The 17,908-nt window shown below is 38.1% G+C and overlaps 1 protein-coding gene across 1 annotated transcript in view; it reads left to right on the top strand.

Moving 5' to 3' along the window:
* Positions 1 to 17,677, top strand: part of LOC146628290 (ethanolamine kinase 1) — a 28,286-nt gene extending 10,609 nt beyond the window's left edge. The window contains exons 4-8 of the mRNA XM_085359460.1: positions 1,981 to 2,129; positions 2,538 to 2,621; positions 3,796 to 3,956; positions 6,377 to 6,450; positions 13,434 to 17,677. Coding sequence (XP_085215586.1) covers positions 1,981 to 2,129; positions 2,538 to 2,621; positions 3,796 to 3,956; positions 6,377 to 6,450; positions 13,434 to 13,503 — 538 coding nt within the window. The 3' untranslated portion in view covers positions 13,504 to 17,677. The remainder of the gene's footprint in view (positions 1 to 1,980; positions 2,130 to 2,537; positions 2,622 to 3,795; positions 3,957 to 6,376; positions 6,451 to 13,433) is intronic.
* The last annotated feature ends 231 nt before the right edge of the window (positions 17,678 to 17,908 follow it).

Genomic DNA, 17,908 nt, shown 5'->3' with positions numbered 1-17,908 from the left:
TTCCACTAATTACCTTACAGAGACTTGACAGGGAGCAGGAGGCGAATGTACTTGACGCACTGTTTTTCATGAAAAGGACAGAAAAGAGAGAGGAAAAGATCTGATGGCAAGACGACAGGTTTCCATTTAAAGTCAATGTAAGTCTTTCATTTAGCTTTTGATTCCAAGTAATCGTGGGTTCCTATGTGAACGTCGAGTTGTTAGGTTAAAGGAATGGGTTGGTTGAAAAGGAATCAGGGTGATTCACCATTCAACTGCATGTTTTATTTCATATTAGAGAGGAGATAGATAAATTATGCATGTCAGAGGGGGTCGATTTTAAATAAAGCTGTCACCGGCAAGTAGCGGTGAATCGAGCGCTCTATTCTGGGCCTGTATTTTTTTTTAAAAAGGCAGTTTGGTGTTAAAATGTAAATCATTTGTGCACTGATGCTTGAAAATAAAGTAAAATAAATCTTAGTTATTTTATCAAAGATCTTGTAAGCAGGAAGTTGGTATTTTAAAATACCAACTTCCTGCTTACCTCTTTTTATTCAATCCATGTATTTATCTCAGAGGGAAGCAAGACTGACTGAACAGAGCAGAGAAGATAACATACAAAGTGACTTGTTGTGTAGTGGAGGACATGCAGACAGCAGAGCCTCTGTGCCACGGCTATAAACACTATAAACAAGGCTCATCCTCCTCTGCTTTTATTGTGCGTTCCTTGCAGGCCTCACTAAATTATGTCTCCAAGTGTGTATAATACCGGAGCATCTGTTTGTTCCCTTTTCGAATAAATAGGTAGTGTTTAAATTACACTGTTTAAAGTACCCGCTTGCCGTGGCAGTCGTGGGGACTGGAAAGGAAACACAAAAATTAATTAGGAGACGGATGCTTGCACAGCATTTCTTCCAGGTGCATTTTGCACTGACGTCCAAGGACATTAGTGCCGTCTTTGATAGATTGAATAATCAAGAGAGTGAAAACAAGGCATGTGACCTCTCAGCGAGGCTTGCTGAACCGTGTCAGTTTACAAACAAGTTCTACTTTCTTGTCTCAAACTCTCTTGCTCCTCTTACCAAGTGTACGGAAGACTCTTATACAAGTTTAGTTCAGATTTTCATTGGGAAAAAACAATCCCATAGACAACTTCCATCTATCCATTTTCTTCCGCTATTTAAGTCAGGCCTGCAAGAGCCATCGTGGGGTGAGATGCAAGGTTGCACCCTGGACGCTAGTCTGTTGCAGTGCTAACACATAGAAACAGGCAACCATTCGCACTCATATTCACACCTATGGTCAATTTAGAATCACTACTTAACCTAGCTCGATGCATGCTTTCTTCATGTTTGATAAGGCAGATTTATTTTTATAAACCGGATGCCCTTCTTGATGCAACCCCAAGTTAATTTTGCGTCTCCTCCCAGTGTTAAACTGGGGCTTGTTTGCTTATCAAGAAATGGGTAAACCTAAAACTCTAGAGAACCATTGACTTAGCTCTAACAACAAATGAATAACAGTAGCACTTTATAAAGGCAGACAAAGCACTTAAAACATCTCATATAATAGCTAAGCATATCTTTTCTCTGATTTTCACTCGATTGCATTTTTTTAAGAAGAAAGACTCCTCCCATGCTAGACTATCCCAGTGGCAGAGTGTACAAGGACATGTGCTAAAGTGAGTTGAATAAAAGTGTGTTATTGTCAGATCGTGAGCATTTTTACCCAATTAGACTTCAGATAAATTAGGAGGGTTGTACTTCTGGAAATCAATGTATTTTCAGCTTCAGTGATTAAAACTAAATGCCAAAGTTCTTTTTTACAGTCTTTGGTGTAAAACATCACACAGCATTTATGACTTCGGCTGTTCAACTTACTATGCTTCTTTACCTACCTGCCAGGTGCAGCTGCGAGTTAAAGACATCACTCATTCACGGGGAAAAAAGAGCCCTTTTCCATCACAAAAAATAAATAATTTCAACGTTTTACCTCTTGCAGTTCTGCAGATCTACAAAAGGTGCCCAGCTTTAAGACTTTGTCACAGGAAATGGAGTCACTGAAGAGACACCTCTCTGAGATTGACTCGCCAACTGTCCTCTGCCACAACGACCTCCTGACAAAGAACATCATCTACAACGAAAAAGAGGGTGAGGAAAATTCTTTGGTTTTTAGAAATTCATCAACCTGAAAGAAGTAACAAACAAAAGAAGGCCTAATGCTAAACTACCTTAATTCTAGCTGAAGAGTGGCAGTGCTTCTGAAGCTAATGCTAAAATAGATGAATGTGTGGCAATATTCACATTACTGAAAATGCATTGTCCCTTATTTAATATCTTACCTTATTTGAAGTTATTCTGTTATAAATTTTTTAAACATTTAAAAAAAATATCGCCCGGGGTAATGTTCAGCAAAAGAGACTCCCTGTTTGACACTCACAAGGTTCCTGTACTTTCCATAAAGACACGAAGGCTTATCAGTTGAACATCTATAGCTGAAATGTGTTTATCATGTTGTCTTAGTAACTGCTGTTGCTTTTTTCCCCCTACATCCATCAGGAATGGTGAAATTCATTGACTACGAGTACGCCGATTATAACTACCAGGCCTTCGATATCGGCAATCACTTCAACGAATTTGCCGGTGGGTCTTTCAAAATAGCATCAATTTACCTCCAAATCTTTTTCACAGCCAGGACATATAAGATTCCTTAATGTGGAATATATGACTGCAGTAAATATTGTAAACACAGGATGTGATATTTTCAACGTTGTGTTTTCTCTGACTACATCATGTTATGATATAATGTGCCGTGAAACGATCTCCTTCTTGTGACACTGCTCAGAAAAATTGCTGCATTCAGTATGTGTTCTGCACAGTGATTAAAGTGGCTTTGATGGACCAGCTGTGTTAGAGCAAAGCACAGCAAGGACTGTCCGAACAATCATCAATGCAGTCGTTTTAGATTATTCAGCTTTCAAGTTGTAACTTGCAAATTATCCACAATTCCCAATGACAGCAGCTGCAGTTATGTCTGATAGTCTTATGCAAGAAGGGGCTGACAGGAAGGGGCAGACATACTCCACACGAATCACATGCTGGAATGAAAGATACTGCACCTTTTATTCAAAGAAACAAATATTACAACTTTTTATTGTGTTCTTTTTTTTATCCTGATTATACCTCAAACAAAATTTGAAAATTAGCCGATGGCATGGTCTTGAATGATACAACTGTCTTGCAGACATTTGAACACAATTGTTGATGTAGGGAAGCTTTTATACGGGCAACATGAAAAACCAGTCTAGCTTAAATAAAGCGCTTCGCTATTATCTGTACAATATAACCCAGATGTTATACTATTGCTGATGTATGTAGAAGTCAACAGATGTGTCTAATTGCCAGGGTGCTTATTTACACTTCACAACATTTTATTACATTTTATATTTTTATATTTCACAAAATTTTATTTTTTAATTTAAAGTAGACTTGTCAAATAAATGCAGTGCAGGAAAAAGCACAATACTTTCTCTGAAATTTAGTGGATAACATGTTATCCACTAAATTTCAACATATTGTTGTCAGCATGTTGTCACCCAGTTTCCATGCTGCTTTCTTATAACTTGTCCATTTGGAGCAAACGTTTCTCACTGCCTGAGTGGGTCTGACAAGTGTTGACCAAAGAGCTGTTGCTCCACTCAAAGTAGATATAGTTCACTGGCACGTCTTCAAAACAAACAGTTATTTTAGGCATTGTGTTGGATTTTAGCACCGACGTTAGTTCCACTAATGTGCACGTATATGTGTCGCATTTCAGGTGTGAATGATGTTAACTACGACCTCTACCCGAGCTGGGAGCTGCAGAGGGACTGGCTGACGGCCTATCTGGAGAGTTACAAGCACAGCACTGGACGTGAGGTCACAGTCACGGAGGCAGAAGTTACGCAGCTCTACATTCAAGTCTGCAAATTCTCTCTTGTAAGTGTCTGCTCCCACTGACTTTGTTGAAATATATCATTATGTAGTGCCTCAGCTCTTTGGAAAGACTTTGGAAAGTGACAAATCTCTCAACAGTTATTTCCTTTTCTTAGGTTTTGCTCTTGGAGGGACTCGAATATCTCAATATTATGAGATTAGCATATGCATTTCAACAACATCCATATGTGTGCAGAGCTGTGGAATGGCGGGGTGGCAACATCTCACCATCATATTTTAACAATTTACTTTTCCAACTCGCCCCCCCAACCCAAAGAAAACCAAACCATCCACAGCTGACCCACCACTGTTCAAACTTTGATGGACTCCATCTGAGTTGATTAGAAACTACCGCAGGGAAAAATGAAACACAGCAGCCAAAATTATTTTTCTTATGACCACAATTTTCATTCTTTGGTGTCTCAAGTGGTGCTGGACTATCTGTCTAAAAGTGCTTTCATAGCTCAACACAATATGCAGAATTGTCCAACCAATTTTGGGGTGGTGTAAATGTCTCTTGAAATAGCACAGAATTGATGAGAAGGCATATTACTTTTTAAAATAACTTGTGCTTCAGCCAAAAAAACCGAAAGGGAAATGCGTGTGTGTGTGCGTGTGTGTGTATAAGGGGTAGAATATAGCCTGAAACTGAGTGATAGAAGTGATAATATCACGTTGATTGAAATCAGATTTTCTGCAACAAACCGAGGCGGACTCTTGAAGGTAGTAGGAGAAATTGATCACTGACGCTTAACAAGCCAAGTTTCCAGCTCAACTCGCTTTGACAAGCTGTGTGTCAAAATGAAGCATACGGGGCAGAATACTGATATGTTTCTGCTTAAAAATATTTACAAATACCTGCCATTAAATAAATTGATTACATCTGCTTTTAATGAAATCAATTAAGTACAAGTTTATCGGTTTGTATCTCCTTAGTATCACTTGGTACATTTGTGAAATAAAAGTATGTTAATATAATACCATGCTCCGTAGTTTATAATATAGACAAAAAGTGACACTGTAGGAATTGAGGGAAGCCATCCTGCACTGTGTGGCATCGAGGAGGCCTGGCCAGTTGCCAGAGCTCTGCGCCGTGGAGCTGCCTCCTTCCCGTCTTAATCCTTGGCAAACTGTGCCAAGACGCAGTGGGGTCCTTACAATCCGTCCTCTCCTCCGCAGGGATCCCCCATGATGCTGAAGCTGTAGCCTGTGGCTTGATGATGTCACTCTTCCCACACATTTATCATCTCCGTTTTTCTCAATGGCTCCCTGTCACCGATAGTCTCTGCTTAGTGTTAGATTAATGCTTTCTTAATGGAGAGCAGTTATTAATCATAATGGAAACACGCTCAATCTCCATCTCCAACTAAGGACAGAGATTAGAGATGAAAATCTGCCAGGGAGAAGGAGAAAAGCCAAGGGAAACCGCACATTGCTCTTCAAGTATTTCATTCCACCCTTTATTTGATTATCAAATAAAAATGTGATTATATCACTGGGCCACAGAACAGAGGCCCTTCTGGATCTTATTAAGACTTGCTATTAGTGGCCTTACCATGAAGATTTACAATAAGGGTGGAGAACAACAGAAATTTATGGAGGTATGGAGGTCTGCAAGACTAAGTGAGCAAAACCATTAAGGAGGGAACCATTCAATACAGAGGTTTGTCATTCTGACTAAGCAGCGCGCAACTGGCATGCAGCGGGAGCAGCAGCAGCAGTTCTGGGAGCAGTTACAACATGACAAGCGGAGGTCACTGAAGTGTGTTTTCACAGTTGTGCGCTATGGCAAAGGGGAATGTTGCAAGAGCATAAAAATACAGCACCTGCGATTCTGCACTGCAAACACAATGCACAGTTTTACACTTCTCCTGGGACTGGCTGTGTGTTCTTAATGAGCCTGTCATTCAAAGAGATTCCTTCGGTTCATTGTCTCAGCGAGCACACATTTTCCCTGCTGAAGTGTTCCTGAGCAAAGCATAACATTTGACCTCACTGTGGCCTCTGTGTAAGAGGCAAAGAATTATGCTTTTGAAACTTTGTTGTTTCAAAAGGGCGTTTGAGAATCTCATTGTGGTCACATAATACTGTCATGTTGTCATTCCTTTGATGACAGAGTCCAATATTGTACTGACTGTGTGAGCTTTAATACCACAGGTAGGCAGTACAACATATAACTGTATTTTGTTAAACAGCACAATCCTTCAGTTATTTTTCCATTTTCCAATGATATTGTAATGTTCTTCTTTTTTTCAATATTCAATCTTTATTTTTTATATACTAGCTCCCTGCAAAATCAATTTAAATTCTACAGTTTTGTAAAACACCTGAAAAGTAGCTCCAAATCAGCTCAGACACAAATATGAACCAGAGTTACGCTTTTTGAAACTTAAATTTTTTTTTTTTTTTTTTACTTCCACCAGGCATCCAGCTTCCTCTGGGGTCTTTGGGCCATCCTGCAATCACGTTTCTCCTCGATTGACTTTGACTTCCAAAGGTTTGTCCAACGTCTGACAAAGACATTTAAAACTCCCACAACTCAAAGTGTCACTCTGCATAAACAATGCTCAAGTTTCCTAAAATGTCCTGGGTGAGATGTCCCATCCATCAAAAAAATGTTGAGTTCATTAGTATTTAAATTGATGTTCTAATTATGTTAAGTGACACCTTCACATTAAAACGCTCTCAGTAAATGTTTAATAAAGGAACCCATGTAACCGCAAATAAGAATTATTACTTCACTGCAGTTTTTTTTCAGCTGTTAATGTCATCATCCATCACTTGAAATACTCTGAAAAAGAAAAATATTTATAGGACATTGAATTTAGGCTCTCGGTATATTAGTGCAATGTTTAGACAAGCAGGATCTTCATTAGAAAAGAATGACAAAGAATTTGTTGGCAGACAAACTGCGAAAAAAAAAAATGGTTTAGAAACATAAGCCTAGAATATAGAAATATTTCATTCTCCCCCCAATGCTTCAAGTCTTTGTGTATTTAAAATCTGGCATAAAAAACAGGCGAGACAAACACACTTCTTCTGCTCTTCATGTCACAGACAAAATATTTACACATGAAATTCTCTGCTTTTCTTCACTGATAAACCGCAACATAAGATGAAAGCCTCGGTTTTCACAAAGACTTTCAAAGGAGATCAAAACTAACGTCTTTTATTTTTAACAGTGATCACCATTGAGGACTAGTTATCTTAAACAAGTCCAGGAGACATTCCTCACCGGCAGCAGCACTCAGACAGTTCAGGAAGGCAAAATGTTTCCCTCAACCCCCACTTTTTTTCTGCCTTTCTCCTTTTTCTGCATGCCCCACACCCACAACAGTTGTGATCATGATCCTAATCACTATTGACACACGGCACCCTCCCCTCTGTGTGGCTTTTTCTACTCGCTTGCAAGATCAGCGACAGGGCCCCCACCTCATTTCAATCTGGACCTTGGAGGAAATGTGATCCAGAGGGGTGCTGAGGCACAGAGGCACTATTGTTCCAGTGCCGTCGTTCCTGCCTTACATATACATCTCTCATCCCTGGCTGGGCCACATGTGCCTGCTGAACGTCTACTCCTTTAAGCTACCGGCTGAGGTTGTCCTAAAGTGGATGGTGAGGGTTGGGTTACCTTTCTTTAACTGGAGGGTTAAACTGAAACGAGCTCTGAGAGCAACAACAACAATGGAGAACCAAGTCTAATGTTTAAAAGCGGGAGGCTACTATCTAGCTAACCTCTGCCCCACGCCCATCCCTGTCATGCAAGACACATTCATGCACTTAAGCCTCCCTTTCAGGCAAGAGATACATAACATCGCTGGCTTCATCGATCTGTTAAAGTGACAACATTATTACATTCAGACATAGGTAACCTTTGGCTTAGTGCAGACATACATACAACAGGCAACATCAGTAATTGTGCAATTTTTGTACAATACATGCAAATGAGTTTTGCTCTTCAAGAAGAAAAAAATAAGAAACTATTTAAACCTTGAGTTGTTGCATGGGTGTGCATACTTGTCTGTGTTGTGTGTGTGTGTGTAATTTCTCCCACTGCTATCCCCCTGAGCCAAATCACCAATAACTTCCCAACGAGTGACAGGCGTCACCCAGGCCTTGTGCTCTAACCAGAGCCAGATGTAAATGTGACAATAGGGAGCCACAAGGGGAACGCAAACCCGCCCTCCTTTTACCATCCATATTTACTTTTCTTATATGGTTTTTTTCATGTGTTGAAAGTGTCTGCAAGTCAGCAGTCTAGATTTGTGGACGTGCTGGCAAGGCGAGCTGTTATTTGACAAAGACATTATTATAAGGAAATGAACAAGGAGGAGGCCCACTGTTTGGAATAGCTTGACTACAAAATTGAGGGAATTGTGCACAAAAGCACATTGTGAAATGGAATACCTGCATTGGCAGGAGATCATTTTCCCCTACTCTTGCTAAATATAAAAAAGCCTCCATTCATTTCTGATGAAGATAAACATTAAGTATGCTAGTCTTAGGTGTCACCCTTAATAAAAATAGGGATAAATGGGATTGTCTGTGAAGCTTGCTGTTCTTATAGGAGGGAGGGTGTAATAGGCAATTACATTAATAGAAGAAACTACAGGGTGGGGTTGAGGTGTGTGTGTGTTAAATTAGCTGATAGTGAAGCTATTTTGACTTTTTACATTACTTGGTAGGAATCTATCAAACTCTGTACTAAACTGAAGAATAACACAGATTTTTTATTAAGTTGCTTTTTCTTTACTGGATTTTGTTGGGGAAAAAACAAGAAACTGCTGCCTGGAATTCTTTATTGAGGAATGTTTTGTATAGGAGTGGTAAGCGATTCAATAAGTGAGCAATTAGTGTTTAAGTATTCTGTCAGTCTATATGTCTGAACTCGCCGGATTTTTCAGATTCACACAATTTTCATTTACGCACATGCAGTGGAATGAGTGCATTCAAAGAAGAGCAGTGCATACAGTGGACATAGCAGAGAAAAAAACAAGGCCGACATTGATGGGATTTGTTTCCTAATCCTTTTTACAAAAAACAAGTTCAGGACTGCTTTAGGAAATGAATGGGAATCCCCCCCCCCAAAAAAAAAGAAAACCTTTCTTATCTCAGCAAGACAATGTCAAACCACATTCAAGAATTACAACAGCATGGCTCTGTAGTAAAGAGGTCTGAGTGCTGTGCAGTTACCTGCTGTTACCCACTGAAAACTTTTTGTGTCATATGAAACATCAAGTACGAATGGGGGAAACATTAGGTTATCGAACCTACATGTCTCGTGGGTTTCCAACAGCTTTGCTAAAAGTAGTGATGAACATGCCTGCGTTACAACTTGAGCATGTTCCAGCATTGTTTTGCTGGCATCCAAAACATAATCTAGTCATTAACAAACACTGGGCAGCAGGGTTTAGTGGTGCCACCCCACAGGGAGCATGTTAACTGCTACTTCTAAATTAGCTGTATTTCATCATATAATATATGAAAGTCATGTTCTGAGTCAATTCACAATTTATACAGCATCCATATTTGTGTGGAAAGCAACTTGTTCATAGCTGTACAACAGCTCTACTTCCCCACCTCCTGTATACATGCTATTGTAGCAGTCAGCAGAATCTGATTCTAGTGGGTCATTATGAAAATATGAAAATGAAAATGATGAGCAAACACTTTAGTTTTCTGGACCAATAAGGATAAGGGAGGCTTCATTCTGCTTTCTGAGTAAATGAAAGAAGTGTCAGTTATCAACTGTAGCACATGACTTGCTTGAAATTAAGTCTGTCCAGAGAAAACGCCTGTTGAGGCTCGCCAAACCACAGCGAGCGAAGTGAAAATTGTCTGCTGGCCTCCACCAATGATTTCTACTCCCCAAAATTTTATTATGAACTTTTTTCTTTCTTTTTATTTTTTTCATTTTTTTGCAGTGGCAAAGGTTATACACACAGTGTACCACCTATCTCTATCAAACATGTACTGGTAAATCTAAAGGTCAGCCTTCAGCAAAGCAAAAACTAAAAGAAAGGAGAAAATGATGAACAAAAGCAGACAAAAAAAGCCAGGCTTTGACACAAAAATTAGAGTGTAGCTTTACCCAGAGATGCAGGTGGGAAAGAATAACTAAAAGGCATGTGACTAAATTATCGTTTTGTCTCACAACACAAGCGCTTGAAAACTGATTTGGCATTGAGGAGTTCAGTGAAAGCACTGATTAAAGGACAAACTCCTCTCTGTGCCTCCATTTTCTGTGCTTTTGAAACTTCACTTTATTTCAAAGGGTATAGCATAATGGCCAAGGGCAACAGCGTACTCAGACATCAGATTTATTGAGGCGTTCAATAATATGGTTTGAACAAACACAAAACCACTTCTCTTGCCGTTAACTTCTGAGATGCGCTGAAGCTTTGGCACAGCTTTCAGACTCATTACTTCATTTGAGAGTCTTGATGCTATTGTTACGCAAGATTGACAAACAAAAACACAGTACCCACCTATAAAACCAGACAGAAAGAGCAGCCTGTAGCGAACAGTGAAAGATACATTATGGCCACAGATACATACAGAGGAGGGAAGCAACAAAGTACAACTACTTTGTTTTTGGACTTCTGTAGAACTTCTAGGTATGTGTACTTTACCTACTTTTGGGTTTTACTCCCTACAATTTAAGAGAAATACCTCTACTTTATACTCATATATTTTCAAATGATGGAGTAGTCAGGACAAAAGAGAGCTGCAGTGGTCCAGAACAGCATCCTCAATGTAGATGTGATCACTACAGCTTCTAGCTAGACTATAGAAGAGAAATGAGCATAAAGGCAGCATAAAGTGTCAGCTAATTTCAGCTGAGCTGATATCATGCAATTTGTCACAGAGCATGTCTGCTAGCTAAAGGTGCAGCTGCTGTATTTCACTGGGAGAGAAAAGAATGTGAGAAGTTAAGTCAGAGATGGAGAAAGACAAGACTGACAAAGACAGGACAAGAGAGTAGAAGACAGATTTCTATTAAAGCTAAGTCAGTGAAACCTGATAAACTGGAAATTTAAAGCCTACAAATAATGTCCACTTTCATTTTGTGAATAGATATCTGAGCTGTACACGATTTCAAGTGATGTTTTTTCACACTGTAAAACTTTTTACAACACAAATTGTAAAATGTTTGAATTACTGTCTGTTATTCAAAGGTTCAGTGAACATGCTAGGCAGGCCAAACAGGTTAGTTTGCAGTGCTGTGGAGAGGTCTCAAGAGATGGACTAATGCAGTTGGCTGCCATGTTCATGGTCAATGTTAGGTTACATAAGGAGTAGCAGATATCAAAGACAGCTTAGTCTGATGATGCTGACTAGATTCACTCAGCCCAACTAATCCCAGGATCCCCACTCCTGCTGAATCCCACTTTAACCCCTGATTATATTCATTTTTCTGTTTAAATGTAGAGGCAGAACCTGCCATTTACAATGTAGGTAACCACAATTAGAACTTCCTCTTTTCTGTTCTGCATAACAGATGTTTGAGATATTCATCAGAATAAGAATTTACAGCACATTACAGCAGTCACAGCGCTTCACCTGATCCACATTTGTCACATTTTGTTACAGCCTTGTTCCAAAATGGATTAAATTCATTTTTCAACTCAAAATTCTACACACGATATCCCATATTAACAAAGTGAAAAATGTTTACTTGATATTGTTGCATTCAATTAAATGTAAAAACAAAAATATAACATGTGCTTATGTATTTACAACTTTTGCCATGACACACAAAACAGGTACGTATCCTGTTTGCAGCTTGATTTGAGTTTACCTGTGGTAAATTCAGTTGTTTGGACATGATTTGGAAAGGCACACACCTGTATATGTAAGGTCTCAAAGCTGACAGTGCATGTCAGAGTGCAAACCAATTCAGGACAATGATTTCAGCACCGCCCCACCAATCAGGCCTGTATGGCAGAGTGGCCAGGCAGAAGCCACTCCTCAGTAAAAGGAACATGACAGCCTGCATACAGTTTGTTAAAAGGTACCTAACAGATTCTCAGATCATGAAACAAATATTGGACTCTTTGTCCTGAATGCCAACAGGGACACTGTCAGGGTCAAGGGAAAGATAAATATATAGCAATGTACAGACACATCTTTGATGATGACCTGGTCCACAGTGCTCTAGACCTGTGGCAGGGGTGAAAGTTTATCTTCCAACAAGACAATGACCCTAAGCACACTGGCATGATAACAAGTGTGTGACCTCAGGACCACTCGGCAAATGCCCTTGAGTTACCTAGCCAGAGCCCAGACTTGAACCCAGTGCTGAAAAAATATTTAGCAAAGGCTTGTAAATACTGTTTGTATTGTCATGTACTTTTTACTTTTATGTTTGGAGCACATTTCATGAACTGTACTTTTTCAGTTTAGTAAGAAGTTGAATCAGTTATTCAGCTTTTACCAGATAATTCTTTTATAAGAATCTATAATTATATTTAGTATCTAATCGTATTTATTATAATCTGCATTAGAATATTATATTTAATATATCATATATTATATAAATGTAATAATTATATAATAATTATATTACACATTTATATAATTACGTGGAAAATGTCTGTAGTTTTGCCACCTCTGGACATATACAATGCATCTTGAATAATAATTTTAGGTACTAATTTCTATTATTCTCATATAAAGACTGAGACTGAAAAGACATGAATATTTTGACATTACAAGTATGTATCAAGTGATTAAACAGTTTGCAAGTTGCCAATATGTCAAAGAGGCTTCAACCAAAGAATGTTAATAATATTATAAATATTATATGTTTACTACAGGCAAGTAGGGTCAAATAAAACTCTGTGGTGTTGAATTGAATTGTGGAATTGTAGCCACTCGGACACCTTTTAGATGCTGTTTTTCTGTCAAAGCCAGTGGCTCACAGGTATACACAAGGTTTCCATGATGCCATGATGGCATGATAGGTATTGTCAATAGTACGACGAGTCTTTTCACTCCCAGTTTGTCAATATGAATTCCAAATTGTCCCTGATGTTTCATGGGTGTGTCTGTAATTGGAAAGTACTGTGTGTAATATTAAAGCACTGTACAAATGGGTAAACTTTTTCTTCTCATGTAAACCATTACAAGTGGTGAGACTAGATTTAAATGTATTTTTTGTGAAACACCGCTTCATAAGTTACTTAAGTAAAACGTACAGTTACGGTAAAGAGTGATCTTAAGACAAAATTTGTCATGAGTCATATATGCTTGACTCGTCATATATAGAAACGGACAAGACAGTCTCAGTTATTTGACATACTTGCCTGAGCACATTTGATCTAAGGTTGACACATGCCACCCTTGGGCAATGTGACTTTCCAGCCAACAGATCAATGTACAGCTGTGCAGTCTTTAAGGCCCATTTAGTTTTTGTATAGTGTATAAGATTTCTTTCTGTTATCTAATCATGTGTTTTCTGTCTCCTGCTGTTTGCAGATATGCCACTGCACGACTGAACTTCTATTTTGAGAAAAAAGAGGAATACTTTGGACTGGCAGTGAACTAATTAATCCCTCTACTTTTGCAGAACAATTATGTGTTTCTTGTGTCAAACAGTGCTGTGGACCATATGTCAGATGGTGGAAATGGAAAAGCATAGAATAACCTTATAAAAGTGCTCCCCATAGTTTGTTATTTCAGGCTGTATAGTGTGACTTAATGTGTTTTGCTATCACTGTGATTTTTAAAATATTTGTTTTACCACAGTCAGTATGCCGATAAGCCTATTTGGCAAATTGAGAAGAGGCTCGTGCCAGAAATGAATTAATTGTTCCCACATTCAGCCGAGTCACATAAAGCCACAAAAATTGAGCTTGATCATAAAACACATAAGAGGGTTATTTTCAGGCTTATTCAGTGTGTACCACAGTTCTGGTGGAAAACAAGCTTTCATTTCAACTTATTTACTGTACCAAGGACATTATTTTAATGTTTCTCTTTCAGAATGACTTGCTATAAAAATATCATGTGTGACTTACAGGGTGTCTGTTAATGTTGCCATAAAAGGAAAATTTAAGAGAAAATCTTATTGAAGCTGTCACTGTGTGAAGACAGGCGAAACTGAATCAGGAGTTACATGGTATGTACATGAACCAAAATGCAATGCTGACTGATATCAGTGCTTTAACAAGTGGATTTTACTTACTCTGTTCATTTAATAAGGTAAAAATGTACTTTAACTCCTAGTAGTGATCTGTTTTTTAAAAATATTCATCAAAATTTAGGCCCACAAACATTGTATGATCTTGGTGTAATCTCCTTGAATATGTCTCACAGGATGTTAAAAAACAATGTAATGTATAATGGTTTACTAAACAAAAAGCAGATTAAGGGAGCGCACACTAGGGCAAATCTGTAAATAAGCAATTTAAAATTGTCATAGCATAACAGGCACAGCTGTAATTATTGCTTTTTTTGTCATAGAGACTTGTAGGAATAACTAACCATTCACCCTTTTACTTAGATTTAATTGTCATGTGCCATGCATATACATAAACAATGAAATGGTTATAATTGACCAACATCAGGGAATTTGATTGAAATACTTTGCTGTTTGCTTTTCGGCTCAATTCAAATGCACTTATATATCTCCAAATCAGAACAACACTCGCCTCAAGGTGCTTTATGTTGTAAAGTAAAGACCCTACAACAATATATTTGAAAATAAATAAGAGGTGTTAACAGGTACACTAAAGCTACTAGCTGAGGACATATTATTGTAAAAATACGTTCTGTCATGCATTTAAGTGCACTTAAACTGTAATTATGAGGCAGATCGCTCACATTTTTATGCTTCCAAAGTATATAAATAACAGAACATAATGATATAAAGAGACAGAAATGAGCAGTGTGATCCAGATTCAACTTTGTAACTGTAAGAGCTTTTCAAATGAAAGCTTTCTTTATTTCACTGTTTAAAAGAATCTGGTATTGATCAAAAGTGCTACACTGATAGTTCATATAGGTAATGTAATTCAGTGTTGTACCACATGTATATGATCACATGAAATAGAACTTCAATTGTAGTAGAAAACAGAGTAAAGGCCATTAAAACAATAACTCTGGCCAATATCAGGAAGATGCTACCCTTTCTTATGTGCAGCATAAAGCAGCGGATTTGTCCTCACTCCTAAAAATATTGGTTTAGTGAGAATACAGCCTAAGTAGAGCGTGCAAGAACTCGCAAGAACAGAAATAGTTACATGCTAATAAGACAACTTCAGCTCTTTGTAGCCTTCTGCACAGACAGCACGCTAATGCAAAAGTAGCAACAAAAAACCCTAGGATGTTAAAGTCATTCTGTGAAATGAAATAACATACTGATTACTTTTAAGAAAAGTAATTGGTTATGTGTAACACATTACCTTTGTTGAGTAACAACAGCAAAACTGAGTAGAGTGATGTAATTCTGTTGTGAATACTTGTTTAGGCTAAGGCAGGGTGGATGGCAGAGGCTCCATAGCTCATTAGCACAACTGTCTGATTCTTAAAATCAGCAAATACTTTTTCAGTATTTGACCAAAACCACAGTTAATTTTTCTCAAATGTTCACCAAGTGCTTATGGCCTTGTGATATATCTCCCACTGCCACAGTATTTTCACAATTGTCAAAACAGTATTTCCAGAATTGTCAAAACAGTTTCACCACAAACTCCATTTAATGGCTGTTCTGAAGTTTTTGATCCTATCACTGTATCTTCAGTGGATGGAGCAGCTTAGATGTCATGGAATTATCGATTTTTCTAAGCACTTAAAGGCAACTCTAGAGAAGAATGTCTGCATTTGGATGATTCACTAGAACCTCAGACTATTTTGTTTTCTAACATTTGTAATGTCATTGCTCGGATTCTGTAACAGCATCTGCGGAATAACTTGAGGGTAGAGATAGCTTGAAGTTATGGCACATAAAATATCATTAGGGAATAGTTAGGTTTGGGTAAGTCAAGGCTGGTTTTTATGCTTTGGCTCTGTGGTCTTACGTGTTATTTAGTTTCAAGGTACCCAAAAAGTGAGTGACCTGTAAGCAGTGTAGAAACAGATGAAGCTACTGTGATACCTGCTGTATGTATTCTCTCCAGACACAGAAGGTTTGAGAAAGACATCACAATATGATTGATAAAATCGTGAAGCTAAGTGATACCAAACTCCTGTATTAAAGTTGGTCTGTACACCACCCCAGCTTCCACACCCTTGTAATGTGCATTATTACATAAAAAGAAGAGTACATCCTGCAGTATTGAATGATGGCATTGGGCCTAAATGTTATAACGCAACAGGCATTGGCCAGTATACGCATATAAACGCTTGAGATGAAAAGCTTTGCGGCAGAGAACAAAAAAGGTTGAGGGGTCAAAACTCTTGAGACTGAGTGAGAAAATCAAAAGCAGGAGGCAAATATGGAATCTACAATGGAAGAGATTAAAATATGACTATAATAACTGGAAATGTTATGTTAAGTGAGAGATTTTATCCATAAGACTTTTCTTTTCCAATGTTGGTTCCTTGTAGGATAAATGGTTGGTAACTTGTCCTTCAAACAGTTTTGATTGGTAAATGATATGTTTGTGTGTACTCACAATCAAACACATCGGTCTTTACAAAGTACATGTGACATGCTCAGAAATGTCAATGAGTCCTTCCACTCTATAACTGCTTCTACTGTCTTTATCTGTGAAGGGAGCACAAAAGGGAATGTGATTGTAAAATCAGTAGAAAGGATTATGGCGGGTCAAATGAGGGGAGGACTAGCTACAATGGCGTTCTTTACCTCCTCATGGTCGCGCACAGTTCCACTCATCAAGGCTGCAGCCGTGTCTTTGAGTCAAACAATCCAGCTGCTTTCATGCTGGCATTTTTTGTTAAACATATAATATTTAATTAGCGGACTAATGCACTTAAAAAGACCCAAGGACTTTGGATCAAAAAGAAAAAAATTGGCCTTTTGTCCATTGCCTATTTTCCTGAAAAAGTGCTGTAGATTTTTTCTTTCACTTTTAATTGCATTAAAAAAAGAAGTATATGCCTTTATGCAATGTTTCAAAGACATAGAAACCAGGAAAAAAAAACCCATGAAAGCAATTCCTTTCAAAGGGCTTTTTTGTATGATTCTTTTTTATTCAGACATTGCATTTAGATTTTTGGTTATTGTTAAAGGACTGACAAGGCTGTTGACCCTTGGAATTCTAATAAGTACCCAGTTTGCAATTGTAATCAACTTACATTAGCAACAATATACTCAAGGGAAGGTTTTACTATAAATTCACTTGTTATACATGTTACATTGCTGCTCGAGTCCTCACTAAGACCAAAAAAGTGGACCACATCAGTCCAGCTCTGAGGTCTTTACACTGGCTGCCTGTCCGTCAGAGGATAGACTTTAAAGTTCTGATGCTGGCCTATAAAGCTCTGAATGGTTTAGGACCAAAATACATCAATGACCTCCTGACCCAGTATGAACCATCCAGATCCCTCAGGTCATCTGGATCCGGTCTTTTATCAGTTCCCAGAGTCAGAACCAGACACGGAGAAGCTGCATTCAGCTTTTATGCTCCTTATATCTGGAACAAACTCCCAGAAAGCCTCAGATCAGCTGAAACACTCAGTTTATTTAAATCCAGGTTGAAGACTCACCTGTTCTCAGCTGCATTTGAATAAAGCACCAAATCCACACTTTAAGCTTAAATTTCAAAACTTACATTTAACTACTGATTTTATCTACTGTTCTGATTTTATCTGTTTTGATTTTATATACTGTTGTTTGTTTGTTTGTTTGTTAATTAGTTAGTTAGTTTATTTGCTTGTTTTATTCAATTTTAAATCATGCTTTTTATTTGTTCTTGTTTTTAATGTCTCTGTAAAGCACTTTGAATCACCTTGTTGTTGAATTGTGCTATACAAATAAACTTGCCTTG

Source organism: Diplotaxodon limnothrissa, linkage group LG7, assembly GCF_057381915.1.
Source record: "Diplotaxodon limnothrissa isolate DT_005_m linkage group LG7, D_limnothrissa_male_GT1.1, whole genome shotgun sequence".
Classification (NCBI taxonomy): Eukaryota; Metazoa; Chordata; class Actinopteri; order Cichliformes; family Cichlidae; genus Diplotaxodon; species Diplotaxodon limnothrissa.
This window is presented reverse-complemented; position numbering and strand designations above follow the sequence as displayed.